Source organism: Ursus americanus, chromosome 5 (assembly GCF_024610735.1).
Source record: "Ursus americanus isolate L20-20 chromosome 5, mUrsAme1.1.p, whole genome shotgun sequence".
Classification (NCBI taxonomy): Eukaryota; Metazoa; Chordata; class Mammalia; order Carnivora; family Ursidae; genus Ursus; species Ursus americanus.
Genome location: NC_142131.1, coordinates 52306701 through 52324552, shown reverse-complemented (window position 1 = coordinate 52324552; position 17852 = coordinate 52306701). Strand labels below are relative to the sequence as shown.

Genomic DNA, 17852 nt, shown 5'->3' with positions numbered 1-17852 from the left:
AGATTTATTACCTGCCTCCGAGTTGCTAATATCTCTGCAGAAGTCTTTTAAGTGGCTTTTTTGAAACAAAACAAAATAAAACAAACAAAAAAACCCAACACTGTTTTTAGTGGGTGGGGGGATATATTCAGTTCGTACATATTTAGAGCAATACTTGTGAGTTCCTGTGCTTTATCTTTCAACAAATTACCATCATTTTTCAGAAAAGTTTTTTCCTCCCCTCTGGCATATTCTCTTCTGATTCTAAAGGTCCAGTTCAGGTATCATGGTTTGCTTTATAATAAGTTAAATTTTAGTAATATTTTTCTCTTATCAGTGTCTGTGGCTATCAATGTAAACTGGTTAGGATTAAAATTAATGATTCACAGTTTTTCTTTATTTCCCTATTACAACTTCACATTGCCTTCCCTAATTTATATTCTACCATTATTTGCTTCACCCTAATGTTCAAATTTGACCCTCTTGATTCAGTGGGACACACTCTGTAGCTCTTTTCCTTATCTATACACGCATATACACACACTTACATGTAGGTGTTTACAGATGTAAGCTTTTCTCTGAGCATGAAACAATTCTATTTTGATCTTTGATGGGTGTTGATATGTTGAAATTATGATGATTATTTCAGCTTTATTTATACTACAAAAACAGATATATTGACTGCCTTTTTACTACTAGATTCTCTTGGGAGAGAAAATATAGAGTATACTTTTTTCCCTCAAGTTCTAGACATCTTTTCTGTTTCTACAGTGGAGTCATTTGATTGTTCTGAGTAGTTGAATTGTTGAAGTGGTATTATTTCCTTGTATTCTTTTACTTGTACTTCATTCAGTGTGTGTGTGTGTGTGTTCAAGATTTTTTAATGTGGCAGATTCACTTACAGAAATAATTGTGAAACAGCGCTTCTCAAAAAGTTATTTACAAATTGTCTAAACATGCTTACATTTTTCAGATTTACTGATGTAGACCAGTTTGTAAATATAAGATATGCAGTAGTTATTTGGACCTTATGAGACTGATTTAGCTGGTATTCCTATTTGGTATTTTTTTTTTCTGTTGTTTGTTTTCAATATGCCTATGAGTCATGGATTCCTTTTTTATCTCCTTTGAAAATTCATTTTGTATTATATGTAAGTATGTTCAATCCTTATATTCAGAACCAACTTGTTATTGAAGCTCTGGTAGTTACCTAATGACCTACATGTTATCTGAAACAATGTCGGGGAAAGTCAAGTGAGGAAAGGAGACTTTTTGAGGATATTTGATCACAGGAATCATCTCCACAATCAATTCAGCTTAGCACTCTTCATACTGCTTCGAAAAGTTTGGCCCAGATTATTTACATATTCAGGGTCCTTTTCAAGTGTTCCTTTCTCATTTAGGAATTGACCTTATTTATTTAACTGTAATTGAGTATCTAATATTTGGGCAAAAAGAATTTCATCTGTTGGAAAGGGAACTCCTGCAACAGATGCCTAAATTTGCCCTGATGTCAAGAAAAATGTCAGAGTGCCTTGAGCATGTAGGGATACATTTTATGCCTATGGAATTCCAAACAGAAAAAAAGACTTAAGGCACTTTACTTGAATTGAAATGAGATGAATAAAAAGGATATGAGGTATTTGCTGGGAGAGGGAGATTGTTCCGTATATATATTTAAAACATCATCTGAACAGTTAGGAGCTGGCAACCCAAATCTTGGAGACCAAAAAGGGAAGGTTAGCTTTGAAACTTGAGATTAAGACAGTTATTTTGACTCAGAGGTAGTGATAAAGTTCTGTTATGGTACAACATGTGGTCCAGTTAAAGAGAAGGATAAAAATAAAACACCCTCACGTTTTTGCATGTATTCAAAGTACTGAAAAGGGGTACTACTACTAGGGTATGCTTTTATAGTCTGTTTATGGTGAAAGTGTACAATAGCTGATAATCCTTTTCATAAATCTCTTTTATAAGTAGCAAGGAAGACTATATGTCATTGGTCATCTTTATCCTGAGTATGCCTTTGAGCTCTCCTCCAGTTTGCTCTGGAAAAAGGAGGAGGAAAATTATCTGCACATAAGATTGAAGATAATACTGGGTATTATTTTATGGCTGTAAAAATTTCCCCATATCACTTGGTGAGGCTATTTTACCATGTGGTCTTTGCTCTAAGTCTGGAAAGAAGACTTTGCTTTTTTCCTCCAGTATGTGCACTGCCTCTGATTAGAAAAAGATAAACTTTTCTCATACTGGGTTAATGACTCTTCTATAGAATCAAATCTCTAAGGAATCTTCTTTGGTCGTGAACACTAGAAAATAGACACATCCAAAACTCATTTATTGCCTCATTCCTTATACATCAGTCCAACAAATATGTCAGGATAGCGAATCTCATTATTTGCAAGGCTTTGGACTGCAGTTTCCTAAGTAGACTCCGAGCGCCGCTGTCGGCCAATGCGCTGCAAGAGCTGCCGTCCACGATCTACCTAAATGATTTTCTGCGCAGTCACGGAAGCAATTCTGAAAGGCGATAAAGCCCAGATTCAGACTCTCTGCTCAGCAAATGATTCTGGAATGCGGAATGGGATACCTTGAATCGGAGCTTTGAGTTTTCTACGCATTAGCAGTAAATATTTTAAACACAATTTGTAAAGAATCTTCTCGTAACATCTGAGGCTGCAGCAGCGAAGAAAAGGATGGGAACTAGGGTGAAGCAGAGGAGCCATACCGGGCAGCGGCAAGTACTTTTTCCCTTCCTGCTGCCTTTGTTCTGTGGGGGGCTCTCTGAGCAGATCCACTATTGTATTCCTGAAGAAATGGCCAGGGGCTCAGTGGTAGGGAACCTTGCTGAAGACCTGGGGCTGCATGTACGGGATTTACTGAACCGCAACCTCAGAGTTAGTGGAGAGAAACAATACTTTACTGTAAACACGGAGAATGGCAACATACTTGTCAGTGACAGAATAGATAGGGAGTCACTCTGTCCCCAAAGCATCCTGTGTATTGTGCCCCTAGAGATCGTGGCAGAGAATCCTCTAAATGTTTTTCACATAACGGTGAAGATAGAAGATATAAATGACAATTCACCATATTTTTCCCAAAATAGCATTGTTTTACAAATCAATGAACTTGCAATTCTAGGAACTCGGTTTGGTCTGGAATCAGCTATAGATGCAGACGTAGGACTTAACTCTCTTCAGAGTTACCAACTCAGCTATAATGAGTATTTCTCTCTGATGGTGAAGGATAAGGCTGAAGGCAAGAATGCCCCAGAATTAATATTGGAGAAGCCCCTGGACCGGGAACACCAAAACTCCCATCTTCTGGTCCTGACCGCAATGGATGGGGGTGATCCAGTCCAAAGTGGCACCATTCAAATCAGGATTGAGGTCACTGATGCCAATGATAACCCCCCAGTGTTCAGTCAGGATGTGTACAAAGTTAGCATCCCAGAGAACTTACCCTTGGGCACCTCTGTGCTAAAGGTGACAGCTGTCGACCAGGATGAGGGCATCAATGCAAAGATCACCTACTCCTTCAAAACACTAAGAGATATTGGAAATATGTTTATGCTAGACCATCAAAATGGAGAAATTAAATCCAAAGGTCCTATTGACTTCGAAATCACTAGTAGTTATACCATGAACATAGAAGCCAAGGATGGTGGAGGCATGGCCACTGAATGTAAAATTATAATAGAAATTTTGGATGAGAATGACAATGCCCCAGAGGTTATTTTCACTTCAGTATCTAATTCCATAACGGAGGATGCAGAACTCGGGATGGTGATTGCTCTGTTCAAAACACTTGACAAAGATTCGGGGGAAAATGGAGAGGTTACATGCCTCATAAAAGAAAAAGTTCCTTTCAGAATCGAATCTTCTGCCAATAATTACTACAAGCTTGTAACAGATGGGTCCCTGGACCGGGAGAAGACCCCTTCCTACAACGTCACCATCACAGCCACTGACAGGGGAAAGCCACCCCTTTCCTCCAGCTCAAGTATCACTCTGCACATCGCAGATGTCAACGACAACACGCCGGTTTTCGAACAGGCTTTCTATTTGGTCCACATTGCCGAGAACAACCCTCCGGGTGCCTCCATCGCCCAAGTCAGCGCCTCCGACCCCGACCTGGGGCCCAACGGCCGCGTCTCCTACTCCATCGTGGCCAGCGACCTGGAGCCACGGGCGCTGGCGTCCTACGTGTCCGTGAGCGCGCAGAGCGGCGTGGTGTTCGCGCAGCGCGCCTTCGACCACGAGCAGCTGCGCGCCTTCGAGCTGACCCTGCAGGCCCGCGACCAGGGCTCGCCCGCGCTCAGCTCCAACGTGAGCCTGCGCGTGTTGGTGGACGACCGCAACGACAACGCGCCGCGGGTGCTGTACCCGGCGCTGGGGCCCGACGGCTCGGCGCTCTTCGACACGGTGCCGCGCGCCGCGCAGCCCGGCTACCTGGTCACCAAGGTGGTGGCGGTGGACGCCGACTCGGGACACAATGCCTGGCTGTCGTACCACGTGCTGCAGGCCAGCGAGCCGGGACTCTTCAGCCTGGGGCTGCGCACGGGCGAGGTGCGCACGGCGCGTGCTTTGGGCGACAGGGACGCGGCCCGCCAGCGCCTGCTGGTCGCTGTGCGGGATGGGGGACAGCCGCCCCTCTCGGCCACAGCCACGCTGCTGCTGGTTTTCGCTGACAGCTTACAGGAGGTGCTTCCGGATGTCAGCGACCGGCCGGCACCCTCTGACCCCCAGGCAGAGCTGCAGTTTTACCTAGTGGTGGCTTTGGCCTTGATTTCCGTGCTCTTCCTCTTCGCGGTGATTCTGGCCATTGCTCTGCGCCTGCGAAGCTCCTCCAGCGCCACCGCCTGGGGCTGCTTTCAGTCTGGTCTCTGTTATAAGACTGGACCAGGGATTTCTCCCAACTACAACCTGGGAACTTTGCCTTATTCCTACAGTATGTGCGTTGCCTCCGATTCTCGGAAAGCAAGGCTTAATTTTCTCACTATGAAGTCAGAAATGGGCTCCGGACAAGATCTCTCTAATGAAGCTTCTTTGGTAATAAGTGTTACTGAGGAGAATAAGAAATTAAATTCTCACACTGATGCTTCTGCTCACGTGAGTGTCAATAAACAGGTTTGGTTTAATTTTCAAGTAATCTTTTGGCAAAGAAAATCTTAAACAGATCATATCTACTATCACTTCGTTTGCTTACCCACTCTCGATATTTTCTTTTCCTTTCTGTGTGGGCCAGTAACTTTATTATTAGCCCTCAAGTATTTTGAAATATTTTGACAATTTCACCTGAAATAGTCTTTATCCACCTACACACAAAATCTCCTTTACTGTGACAAGTGGGTATTATGATGCTGTTGCCACAGGAATATTTGTAACTGAAGCATAAATGTTTTCTTTCTGTGGGTGTTTCTCTTTCTCAGAACATCAATATCTTGAGTATATAAGGCTTTTTCTTTATAAATACAAAGTGAGGAAAATGCACAAGAAAAGTTTTTATTTTTTAAAGATTTTATTTATTTGAGAGACAGAGACAGCACTAGCTGGGGAGAGGGCAGAAGGAGAGGGAGAGACAGACTCCCTGCTGATCAGGGAGCCCGACTCAGGGCTCAATCCCAGGACCCTGGGATCATGACCTGAGCGGAAGGCAGATGGTTAATGGACTGAGCCACCCAGGCACCCTGAAAAGTTTTATTTTTAAAAGACAGAGTAGTATTTTGACAATACCCTATTACATTTGCTAGGGATTCTTTGAATCCCACTGAATAGGCCAATTTTGTTCCCAATCTTTTCTCAGAACTACCTGTAGATTTCCTCCCAGTTTTAACGATATGCTGTAGTATGCCTGCCAAATATGCTTATCCTCTGAATCCAAACATTTACATTCATGAAAGCAGAATAGTGAGAATGTTTTCCTGTATTTTGATGGGCTTTCAAATGTATTACCAGTCATTTTCAGTAAATGGCATTGGGTTTGTTACTCAGAAAAAGGTAAGTTTATAATATTCTTTGGATTGCTAATTTTCTCAAACACGATTTTGAAATATAATGTATTCGTAAATTATAAAGTACTACCCTTATTTCCAGTAAATGCAAGTTGAAATGCTTCCATTTTGTCCTGAAAACGCTAATGTGTCTTACTCACTTGACTTCTGTCAGTGTGCTTCTGATAATGTATACAGCTGCATTTCTTGTTTTTAGGTTTCCATATTGTTATGAAATTTTGATTTCTAAATATTAAACTGACAACCCTTTAAAATAGCTCCTCTATTTAGGTATATTTAAAAATCTGTAAAAATCTGCCCCCTATTATAGCCGAGTGAGAAAGTTTAATTTATTCTATTATATGATTTCTCAAAACAGGAAACACCTAGGAAGATGTCCTATAATAGGTGTTTTTTGGGGGTGATGATATCAAATTATCTGCACTAAAATTATATGATTAAAATTACTTTGTATAGAAACTTCAAATTCATTTTAAAAAGCTCACTGGAAAAACAGAATACAGCTATGGAAAGTAATGTCAAGAAAGCGGCTCTGTATGAAAAATTTTAGAGAAATACATTGAAAGGAACACTGTAGTTTTTTAGTTGCCTCTACTTACATCCCTATTTGAAGAACAGTAGGTGGAGCTATTTAAGGTACAAACGCCAAAAAGCCTTCCTGGAGTTCAAGATTGTGCAGTAATTGGTTAGGACTCTGAGCGCCGCTGTTCACCAATCAGGGAGAGAAAAACAGAGATCCTGCTTTCCTCCTGCTTGCCCTGCAAGCGCCTGAAGCACAAAGCCCAGATAGAAACTAACCATCTCCGGGACTGCGAGAAAACTGTTGGATTCTGAAGACGGGAAAAACTGGTCCAGACTTCGGTGGTCTAGGGAAGAATTGGAAGTAATATCTTCTGGGAAAGCGATGATGATTCCTGATCGACTGAATCAGGACTGCAAAGAGCTTGTCCTGCTGGGAGTTCTCCTGGGCATTCTGTGGGAAACCGGATGCGCCCAAATTCACTACTCGGTTCCTGAGGAGCTGGAGAAAGGCTCTAGGGTGGGAAACATCGCTGAGGACCTGGGGTTGGAGCCCCAAGAGCTAGAAGAGCGCGGAGTCCGTATAGTCTCCAGAGGTAGGACTCAACTTTTCGCTCTGAACCTTCGAAGTGGCAGCCTAATTTCCGCAGGCAGGATAGACCGGGAAGAGCTCTGTATGGGGGTCTTAAAGTGTCAATTAAATCTGGAGATTCTGTTGGAAGATAAATTAAAAATATATGGGGTAGTGGTAGAAGTGAGAGACATTAATGATAATGCCCCCTATTTCCGGGAAGATGAATTAGAAATAAAAGTGAGTGAAAACGCAGCCACTGGGTTGCGGTTCCCTCTTCCCCACGCTTGGGATCCGGATATCGGGAAGAACTCTCTCCAGAGCTACGGACTCAGTAGTAATACTCACTTCTCCCTGGACGTGCAAAGCGGAGTGGATGGTAACAAGTACCCAGAATTGGTTTTGGAGCACGCCTTGGACCGGGAGCAGAAGGCTGTTCATCACCTTGTTCTCACGGCCTCCGATGGGGGCGACCCAGTCCGCACAGGCACTGCGCGCATCCACGTGGTGGTAGTTGATGTGAATGACAACGCACCAGTATTTGCTCAGTCTGAGTACCGAGTGAGCGTTCCAGAGAATGTGGCTGTAGGCACTAAGCTGCTTCTGGTAAGCGCCACCGACCCTGATGAAGGAGCCAATGCGGAAGTGATATATTCTTTTCGTTATGTGGACAACAAGGCAGCCCAAGTTTTCAAACTAGATGCTAATTTAGGGACAGTTTCAACAATAGGGGAGCTGAACCACGAGGAATCCGGATTCTACGAGATGGAAGTGCAAGCAGTGGATAACGCAGGATATTCTGCGCGAGCCAGAGTCTTGATCACAGTATTGGATGTGAATGATAATGCCCCTGAAGTAGTTGTCACCTCTCTCTCTAGCTCCATTCTGGAAAACTCTCCCAGAGGGACATTAATTGCCCTTTTAAATGTAAATGATCAAGACTCTGGGGAAAATGGCCAAGTGATCTGTTTCATCCGAGGCAATCTGCCATTTAAATTAGAAAAGTCTTATGGAAATTACTATAGTTTAGTGACAGACACACTCCTAGACCGGGAACAGGTTCCTAGCTACAACATCACAGTGACCGCCAGTGACAGAGGAAGTCCGCCCCTGTCCACGGAAACTCACATCTCACTGAAGGTAGCAGACACCAATGACAACCCGCCCACCTTCTCTGACGCTTTCTACTCTGCCTATATCGTGGAGAACAACCCTAGAGGAGCTTCCATAATGTCCGTGACTGCCTATGACCCCGACTATGGAGACAACGGCCAGGTCACTTATTCACTGGCCGAGAACACCCTTCCTGGATCACCCATATCCTCCTACATTTCCATCAACTCCAACACTGGCGTTCTGTATGCGCTGCATTCTTTCGACTATGAGCAGTTCCAAGACTTGCATCTACAAGTGATGGCGCACGATAGCGGCGACCCTCCACTCAGCAGCAACGTGTCTCTGAGCGTATTCGTGCTGGACCAAAACGACAACGTGCCAGAGATCCTGTACCCCACCACCCCCAGCGATGGCTCCACTGGCGTGGAGCTGGCACCCCGATCCGCAGAGCCCGGCTACCTGGTCACCAAGGTGGTGGCGGTGGACAGAGACTCGGGCCAGAACGCCTGGCTGTCCTACCGCCTGCTCAAGGCCAGCGAGCCAGGGCTCTTCGCGGTGGGGCTGCACACGGGCGAGGTGCGCACGGCGCGGGCCCTGCTGGACAGAGACGCGCTCAAGCAGAGCCTGGTGGTGGCGGTGCAGGACCACGGCCAGCCCCCTCTCTCGGCCACCGTCACGCTCACCGTGGCCGTGGCCGACAGCATCCCGGACGTCCTGGCCGATCTGGGCAGCATCAGGACCCCCGGCGACCCAGACGATTCGGACCTCACGCTCTACCTGGTGGTGGCGGTGGCCGCAGTGTCCTGCGTCTTCCTCGCCTTTGTCATCGTGCTGCTGGCGCTCAGGCTGAGGCGCTGGCATGCGTCGCGCCTGCTCCAGGCTTCGGGAGGCGGGCTGGTGGGCGTGCCGGCCTCGCACTTTGTGGGCGTGGACGGGGTGCGGGCTTTCCTGCAGACCTATTCTCACGAGGTTTCCCTGACCGCGGACTCGCGGGAGAGTCACGTGATCTTCCCCCAGCCCAACTATGCGGACACGCTCATCAGCCAGGAGAGCTGTGGGAAAAGCGAGCCTCTTTTGCTGTCAGGTAGTTCAGCGTTTTCTAAAGATAACCGCTCATTAATTCAGGTGAGTACATATCAAATATTCTTCTCTGGGTTTTGATCATATCTTAGTGTGGGTAGTGTGTATTTCGAATTTAGAAAGCAGACACCAAAAAAATTATGTATGTGTGGTAGACACCAAGGACAACTTGGAGGCTTCTCTCAGGGGTTTCTTCACGCCTTCTCTCATGCCTTATTTATAACAATGTTTATGGAGTATATATAGATACATTTATAACCACTTTGGTACTTTTTAAATACTTTATATAATTTTTTGATTTAACTAACCAGCTGTACCTGCTTTTAATTGGTCTTTTTGTTTACCTTTGGCCGCGCAGCAATTTTATGTTGAACAGTTGATGCCAATTTATCCATTAAAAACCCAAATTCTTGTAGAGGGATTCGCTCTAATTCATGAAAAGTATAAATGCAATTTCAAATAAACTTTTATGAGTAGAGGAGTTTCTAACTACTCATGAAGTTGCTAACAAATTCATAAAGAGCATTTAGTTTCTTTAAAGTGAAGTAATTCTGGTCATTAGGGATGCATACGTTTATACTTTCTTAGGGCCGAAGTCATTTTGTGGTTTCACACAATTCTTGAACTTCCAAATATACCCAGTTTATTTCCTACATACTTAAAACTTTGTCGCTGAAATATGCAAACAGAGGTGTCCCACTGGCTTAGTAGAGCATGCTACTCTTGATTTGGGATTGTGAGTTCAAGCCCCATGTTGGGTGTAGAGATTACCTAAAAGTAAAATCTTAAAAAAAAAAAAATGCAAATAGTGTCAGTGTTATCATGAAGAAAAACTGAAGAGATTGTTTTTCATCCCCCTTGTAGATTTTGGGAATGCAGTGTATGTATGTGTTTCCAGGTGAGATATTTTTTTAGTTTACCCACACTGATGATCTTGATGACTTTGAAATGCTCAGTTAACAAATTGTGTTTTGAGTGCGTTTTTGGTAATGTGGTGCATTGGCAGTAGTCTCTTCTTATATGTTTCCATAACTTTCACACATGGAAAAATTTATGGAAAGTGCTCAGATTCTAAGTGTTTTTTGAGAACATAATGCGTATTGTATAATGTTGAACCTAAATTGAATGCTAATACGTATTCTTGAGAAAGCATTGCTGAAACCTGTAAGAGGTCTGGATCTTTGGGTGAGTTCTATAAAGGAGGAAGGAAGCGTCCTTATTATTTTCTTTTTGTTACCTATCTCCTTTCAAAAATACAATAGTTAATATCTAGAATTATAAAAGAGGTTAGAAATCATTTAAGAAAGGTAATGAATGGCCCTAAAATGAGATAGTTGCTGCTAATGAATTGACGTGTCACTTTTGCTTTGTGACAGCCAGTACGAAAAAAAAGGAAACATAGTGTGGTTCTATTTGTCTGATTTTTTTAAAAGGAAGTTTTTGAGTCTACCCAAAAATGCAAATTTTGTATTGACCTTAAATTCCAAATGGAACTTAAGTAGAGCTTTCTAAATGATATCGGTGGGGGCACCTGGGTGGCTCAGTCGTTAAGCCTTCGGCTCAGGTCATAGTCCCAGGGTCCTGGGATCCTGGGAATGAGCCACACATGGGGCTCCCTGCTCAGCTGGAAGCCTGCTTTTCTCTCTCCCACTCCCCCTGCTTGTGTTCCCTCTCTTGCTGTGTCTCTCTGTCAAACAAATAAATAAAATCTTAAAAAAAAAAATGGAATCAATGGAATTAGAGGGCGGTATGACCTCCTGTTTTGTAAAAGATATCAAAATGTTTATCACAAGGCCAGTTTTTACATGGTGGTCAATTCAATGAAAGACATAACACACAATAAAAATTATTTGAAAACTGCTATAGTTCAGTTATGCTGACTTCTGTTCACTTAACCTGATTTAGAGACAAATCACTAAAATGGCAATGAACAATCATGACCCTTAAGCTGAATCTCAAGAATCAGTGAACTAATGCTTCCAGGTGAACTAAATAGGCTTCATTAATTTGTTGAGTGAATGAACAAACGTGTGTGCTCTGAGGATTACCTGCTATTGGTATTCTAAGATGTAGTTTAATAGAAAAGTAGCAGTTTGCAATGAGGTAACTACTAATTTTGTGACCATTGGCAAGTTATTTAATGTCAGCTTCAGCAAAATTGGGACAATATCTAATTTGAAAGATTGTGGTGAGGACGAGTGATAACATATAAACCATCTGATTCGTAATAGGTAATTAATGGTAGCCATTTTTTATGTTGTTGATATAAAAAGGAGTTAAGCTTTTAGTATCAGCACACTTGATACTCTGTTGGGAAAGGTAATAATGATTTATTTATTTCTCCTGGTTGTCTAATGGGTTGACCTGTGAGTGGAAGTAAAACTGTTCTAAAGTTTTTGTGAAAGCTAATTTAAAAAGCTTAGGGACACCTGGGAGGCTCAGTCAGTTAAGTGTTTGCCTTTGGCTCAGGTCATGGTCCTAGGGTCCTGGAACTGAGCCCCACGTTGGGCTCCCTGCTCAGTAGGGGAGTCTGCTTCTCCCTCTCCATCTCCCCCTGCTAATGTGCTCTTTCGCTCACTCTCTTAAATAAATAATCTTTAAAAAAAAAAAACACTAAGTTCTTAAATACATTGTTTTTTAAACTTGTTTAAAAATTAGATTATAATTGACACAGTATTATATTAGTTTCAGGTGCATGAAATAGTGATTTAGTATTTTTTTTAAAGATTTTATATGTTAGCACATGAGCAGGAGGAGGAGCAGAGGGAGAGGGAGGCAATTTCTAGCAGACTCTGAGCTGAGTGCAAAGCCCGTGACTCCCAAGATCATGACCTGAGCCAAAATCAAGAGTTGGACAGTCAACCAACTGAGCCACCCAGGTGCTCCTCAGTGTTATTATGCATAATGAAATTATCACCTCAATAGGTTTAGTTACCATCTGTCACTATACAGAGTCATTACAGTGTTACTGACTATATTCCCTTTGCTGTATGTTACATCCCCATGACTTATTTTATAACTGGTTTGTATCAATTGATCCCCTTCACCTAGGGGGATTAGGTGATGGATGATTTGTAAACAGCAGAAATGCATTGCTTACTGTTTTGAAGGCTGCAGTTCTGAGATAAGGGTGCCAGGATGGTCAGATGAGGGCTTTCTTGTAGATCATAGAGTTTTGGCTGTGTCCTCACATGGCAGAAAAGGCAAAGGATCTCCCTAAGCACATTATTGATTGAGAAGCCCCTGTTTGGGGTCATAAAATATGGGGAGCCATTGTTTTGGATGGGATAGTTTATGAGTGTTATTTTTCTCTTTTTATTTTAGACAGTTTAAAATGACATGGGAAAATTTTTAAAAGATTTTTGTTTGACAGAGTGAGTGCACGAGTGGGGTGCGGGGCAGAGGGAGAAGCAGAGCTGAGCAGGGAGCCTAATATGGGGGGCTCCATCCTGGAACTCCGGGATCATGACATGAGCTGAAGACAGATGCTTAACCGAAGACAGATGCTCAACCGACTGAGCCACCCAGGCACCCCAGTTTTTCTCTTAACCATAGTAAAACCTAAACAAGGTTCCTATACAATTTCTTGTTTAAAGGACCTACTTACTCCATTAAGATTGCTAGGATGATTTAACTGGAGAGTGGATCATCAAAAGCTGAAAGCAGGAGTTACTTGGTTTTGGCCACATGAGAATTTAAGCTAATGTATTGTTTTTATTTATTTATTTATTTATTTGAGCACACGCTTGCATAGGCAGGGGAGTAGGAGAGGGAGAATCGGACTTCCCACTGAGCAGGGAGCATGATACGGGTCTTGATCCAGGACCCGTAACATAATGTATTTAATGTAAAGTGTCAGTGTTAGCTTCATGATATTTGTTGGTAGTTTAGGATTGGTGATTAAGATATCTGTTTATTTTTTTTAGAGTAACTAGGCAATGAATTTCGATGTTTATTTTTGTGCTGGTTCCAGTAATGAAATTACAATGAGAACTTGGCTTATCTTCCTATGTGTTAAGAGTGGTGGGTTTGCATTCACTTAATCTAGTAAGTTAAAATGTTCAGTTATAATTTAAAAGTTGCATCTTCACTATTTCATAGCACCTAAAGTTGAAACATAATCTATGAACAGACAATCTTCTCCCACATCCACTCTAGAAGAGATATTATGCTGTTTAAAGCAGAAATAGACGAGGATCCTTGGTGAGACCGTACAGCTTGTTGAGACTGTGCAACCCATAGATCATTTTAAATTGAACTAAGGGGCTAATGATAAATGAGTGGTCTGTATCAGTTTTCTCAGTTACATGTGACAGTGTAGCTGTGATCATGAATTGAATTTGGTGAAAAATCTGCTTTTTCTTCATGCAAGATACCAAGTCCAAAAAATTAAACACCTCCACATTAAATATGTGTAGTTCTTTGTGTATCAACTATACCCCAATAAGGCTGTTTTAAAAAATTTTAAAGCAAACAGTGTGAAGGGATATTGATCAAAGTAGTGTATATATTAGGAAAGGGACAGATTTACTCTCCTGAGTTAAGAGTTCGTTTTTAGGAAACCATATCTAATGACAAGTTATCAATAAAAAGAAGTATTGTTTAGGGGTCTTAAAATATTAGTAGGAAAAGATAGCCTGTGGCAAAGGTAATTGAAAAAAATCTTTGATAGAGGATGAGTTTCCTTGATACCAGATGGGAAGAGTTCTGGTTCAAGAAGATGTGAAGAAATTGTCATCAGATTACCCAGAGACTCAAGATAATTTATATGTGAAAGAAATCAATACTTCTGCAATTTCTCTTAGAGAAAAAAAAGATCTATAAAAAAGATCTATAAAAAGATCTATATATAATGAATGTCATTAATGACAAATATAATTTCTTAGTTCATCTTTAAGTCTCTGAAGCATTTCACACAATGATTTATTCCTTCTAAATATTCAGTAAAAGGCTTCAGTTCAGTGATTAGAAAGTGGTCTCTTACATAGATCAGTGGAACAGAATAGAAAATCCAGAAACGGACCCACAACTATATGGTCAGCTCATCTTTGACAAAACAGGAAAGACTATATGGAAAACAGTCTCTGCAACAAATGGTGTTCGGAAAATTGGACAGCCACATGCAGAAGAATGAAACTGGACCACTTTCTTACACTATACACAAAAACAAATTCAAAATGGATGAAAGACCTAAGTATAAGACAGGAACCCATCAAAATCCTAGAGGAGAACACAGGCAGCGACATCTTTGACCTCAGCCGCAACAACTTCTTCCTGGACACATCACTGGAAGCAAGGGAAATAAAAGCAAAAATGACCTATTAGGACCTCATCAAGATAAAAAGCTTCAGCACAGTGACAGAAACAATTTACAAAACTAAAAGTCAACCAATGTAATGGGAGAAGATATTTGCAAATGACCTATCAGATAAAGGGCTAGTATCCAGAATCTATAAAGAACTTATCAAGCTCAATACCCAAAAAATAAATAATCCAATTAAGAAATGGGCATAAGACATGAACAGTCATCCAGAAAGAAGACATCCAGTTGTGCTAACAGTCACATGAAATGATGCTCAACATTACTCATCATCAGGGAAATACAAATCAAAACCACAATGAGATACCACCTCACTCCTGGCAGAATGGCTAAAATTAACACAGGAAATAACAGATGGTGGTGAGGATGTGGAGAAAGGGGAACCCTCTTATACTGTTGGTGAGAATGCAAACTGGTGCAGCCATTCTGGAAAACAGTGCGGAGGGTCCTCAAAAAATTAAAAATAGAACTTCTCTATGGTCCAGCAATGGCACTACTAGGTATTTACTCAAAGGATACAAAAATAAATAGTTGCCTTAATACATAAACTTTTCATATTGTGTAACTTCTTAGAAGCTTTCTATATATTTGCAGCTGAAGATCCAGCTAGTAGTTAATCCTGAGACTGTGTATATGAAAAAAATAAAGCTTCCATACAAAAAAAAAGTTTTTGAGAAGAGATAGCCTAAAAATTACTTAAGTATCAAGAAAATATTTTTAAAAAGTCATCACTTTGGCCTTGTATGGTGGAGTCACTGAGCCTATGAATTCCCAGGAATATTTAATTGGATGGATAAGGCTGTACTACTACTACCTTTCAGCCTGAAAATTCCATTGAGAAACATCTTTCTCTTCATTCTCAACTCTCCAGAACATTGAGCTCTCATTACTTCAGGCTGCAGTCCTGAGGCCGGGACTCAGAGCGCTGCTGTGAGTCAATGTGGAAATAGAGATTAACAAGGAGATCTGTAATGGTTCCTGCTGGGTGACTTTCCTCATGGGACCTTGCCAAAGATATGGGGCTGGGTGTCCAGGACTTGATTGTTCAGAAGCTGTGGATTAATGTGGAAAAAGAATAGTTCACTCTGAGTGAAGAAAGTAGACACTTAACTTGTCACGGGATGGACCTGGAACATATAAGTCCATATACCATAGTTTGTATCAAATGTTTAAAAATGGTAGTTGAACATCCTTTAAATGTTTTCCACCTTAATATAGATGTGCAAGTTGCCAATGGTAGTACTCCCAAGTTCATCAGGAGTGTTACTGACTCAAATATCTAAATTGACCCAGCTTGGGGCAAGATTTGTAATAGAACCTACAGAAGATAGTGATGTTGGAAGCTATTCCTTTACAAAATTGCCACCTTAGCAGCAACACTTTATTTGTCTTTGAAGTAACAGAGACCAACAGTGGAAACAAATATGTTGAGCCTGTGTTAGAGAAGCCACAGACTAGGAAACACAAAACTCATGTGACTTAGCCTGACAGCCTTAGATGGCAAAGATGGCCCTGAAGCAGTACTGCTCAGATCCCCACCCTGACAGTCAATGCAGCTATACCCCCCTCCTCAGTTTCAGCCAGGATGTATCTGGGCTCAGCCTTTGAGAAGACATGCCTCCTGGGCACCTCCCTGGTGAGGGTGAGGGCCTCTGAGCCATATGAGAGTAGCAGTGTGGGTATCAGATATGTCTTTATAGCCCAGAGTATTCGAATCCAGTTTAATCTTGATCACAATCGTGGTGAGATGAAAACTTTAAGTACATTGGACTATGATGAGATTAAAAAATGTTCCATGGTTTTGGAAGCGAGGAATGGTGGAAAGGGAGGACTGGTTGCCTAGCATAGTTGAGATCAAAATTCTGGATAATAATGACAAAGTCCCAGAGCTGATTTTTACTTCTTTTTCTACAATGATTCCTGAAGATTCTGTACCTTCAACAGTAATGACTCTGTTTAAAACACAGGATCCAGATTCGGCAGAAAAAGAGAGGTCACATGTCTGGTATAGATTCAGAATTGAATCTTCTACAGATAAATACTACATGCTTGCAATAGATGGGGTTCTGGACTGGGAGCTGACTGTAGGGTACAATGTTACCATCATGGCCATAGACAAAAACAGGTTACCTCTCTCCTCCAGCAGAAATGCCATCCTACATGTTGGTGACATCAACAACAGGCCAGTTTTCCACCAGGCCGCCTGGTGGTCCACATGGCCAAGAATAGCCCTCCCAGAACCTCCACTGCCCAAGTCTACACCTCAGATCCTGACCTGGGACCTAACAGCGGTATATTTTTCTCCCTTGTGGCCAATTGGGGTACTTTAAATGAATTCGAGGTAGCGCAGAATGCTGGATAGGGACAGTTCCATGTAATCAGGTGGATCTGAATAATGTTAGCATAGCATTTCACTCAACTTACAGTTTACAAACACTTGAAAAATTATAAATAGCATTTGCATATAAAATTCCCTGTATATCACTGTCAGTGGTTTGGAAGATTGCAGTCTAAAATATAACAAGGAAATATATAATATAAAATTATATAAATATAAAATATAAAAGGAAGAAGAAATATTAACTATTAGAAAGTACATTTAGGTAAAGTGGGTAATAAGGAAGCTGAAAAGAGTGAAAGGAAAATTACTGGTAAGTCATGTTAAAGAATATTAGTAAGATGTATGAAATTATGTCTGGTTAGTCATGGTAGGATTCCTTATTGGTATGGATTCTGTTGTCTAAGCTGTGTTAATTTTATTGTAAATGCTCCCTGGCTGTTGGTCTCTAAAAGGAATTCAGGAAATTAGATAATTTGGCATCTTCAACCCAGATTCCATTGCTCACCCGAAGAGTTAAAGCTTGGAAACCAAGAAAAGTCAAGCATCTCAACAACTATGTCTCACTTGCATATACTAGCTTTGTCTTGTGTAGTATTTTCTCTAGCAGTGTGTTAGGGAAGGCCCTGAATATTCCTGGTGAGCGAAGGACACTTATTTGACATCTGTTGACTCTTCTGTTTGTCTTGTTTTTAAACTGTTATTTGCATGTGATATGAGGTAGCAATTCAATGAGTCAAGGTTCTTTTTCCCCATATGATGCCCAGTTTTTCCAACATCATTTGTTGGAAGGATGTTCCTTTTCCTATTGAATTGCTTTGGCACCCTTGTTGAAAATCATTTGGTACAAATGGGTCTATTTCTTGACTCCCTGTCCTGTGCCATGGATCTCTTTGTCCTTTTTCCGCAACCA

The 17852-nt window shown here is 41.6% G+C and overlaps 1 protein-coding gene across 18 annotated transcripts in view; it reads left to right on the top strand.

The window, feature by feature from the left end:
• The window catches only part of LOC123790226 (protocadherin gamma-C5), a 168765-nt gene that overhangs the window by 83863 nt on the left and 67050 nt on the right, over nt 1–17852 (top strand). Inside the window, exon 1 of one of the 18 annotated variants that reach the window (XM_045794441.2) lies at nt 4–5093. The exons of 16 other annotated variants lie outside the window; for them this stretch is intronic. In XM_045794441.2, the coding sequence (XP_045650397.2) occupies nt 2679–5093 (2415 nt within the window). In that variant the 5' untranslated portion in view covers nt 4–2678. One more of the 18 variants, XM_045794432.2, reaches the window with a different exon arrangement.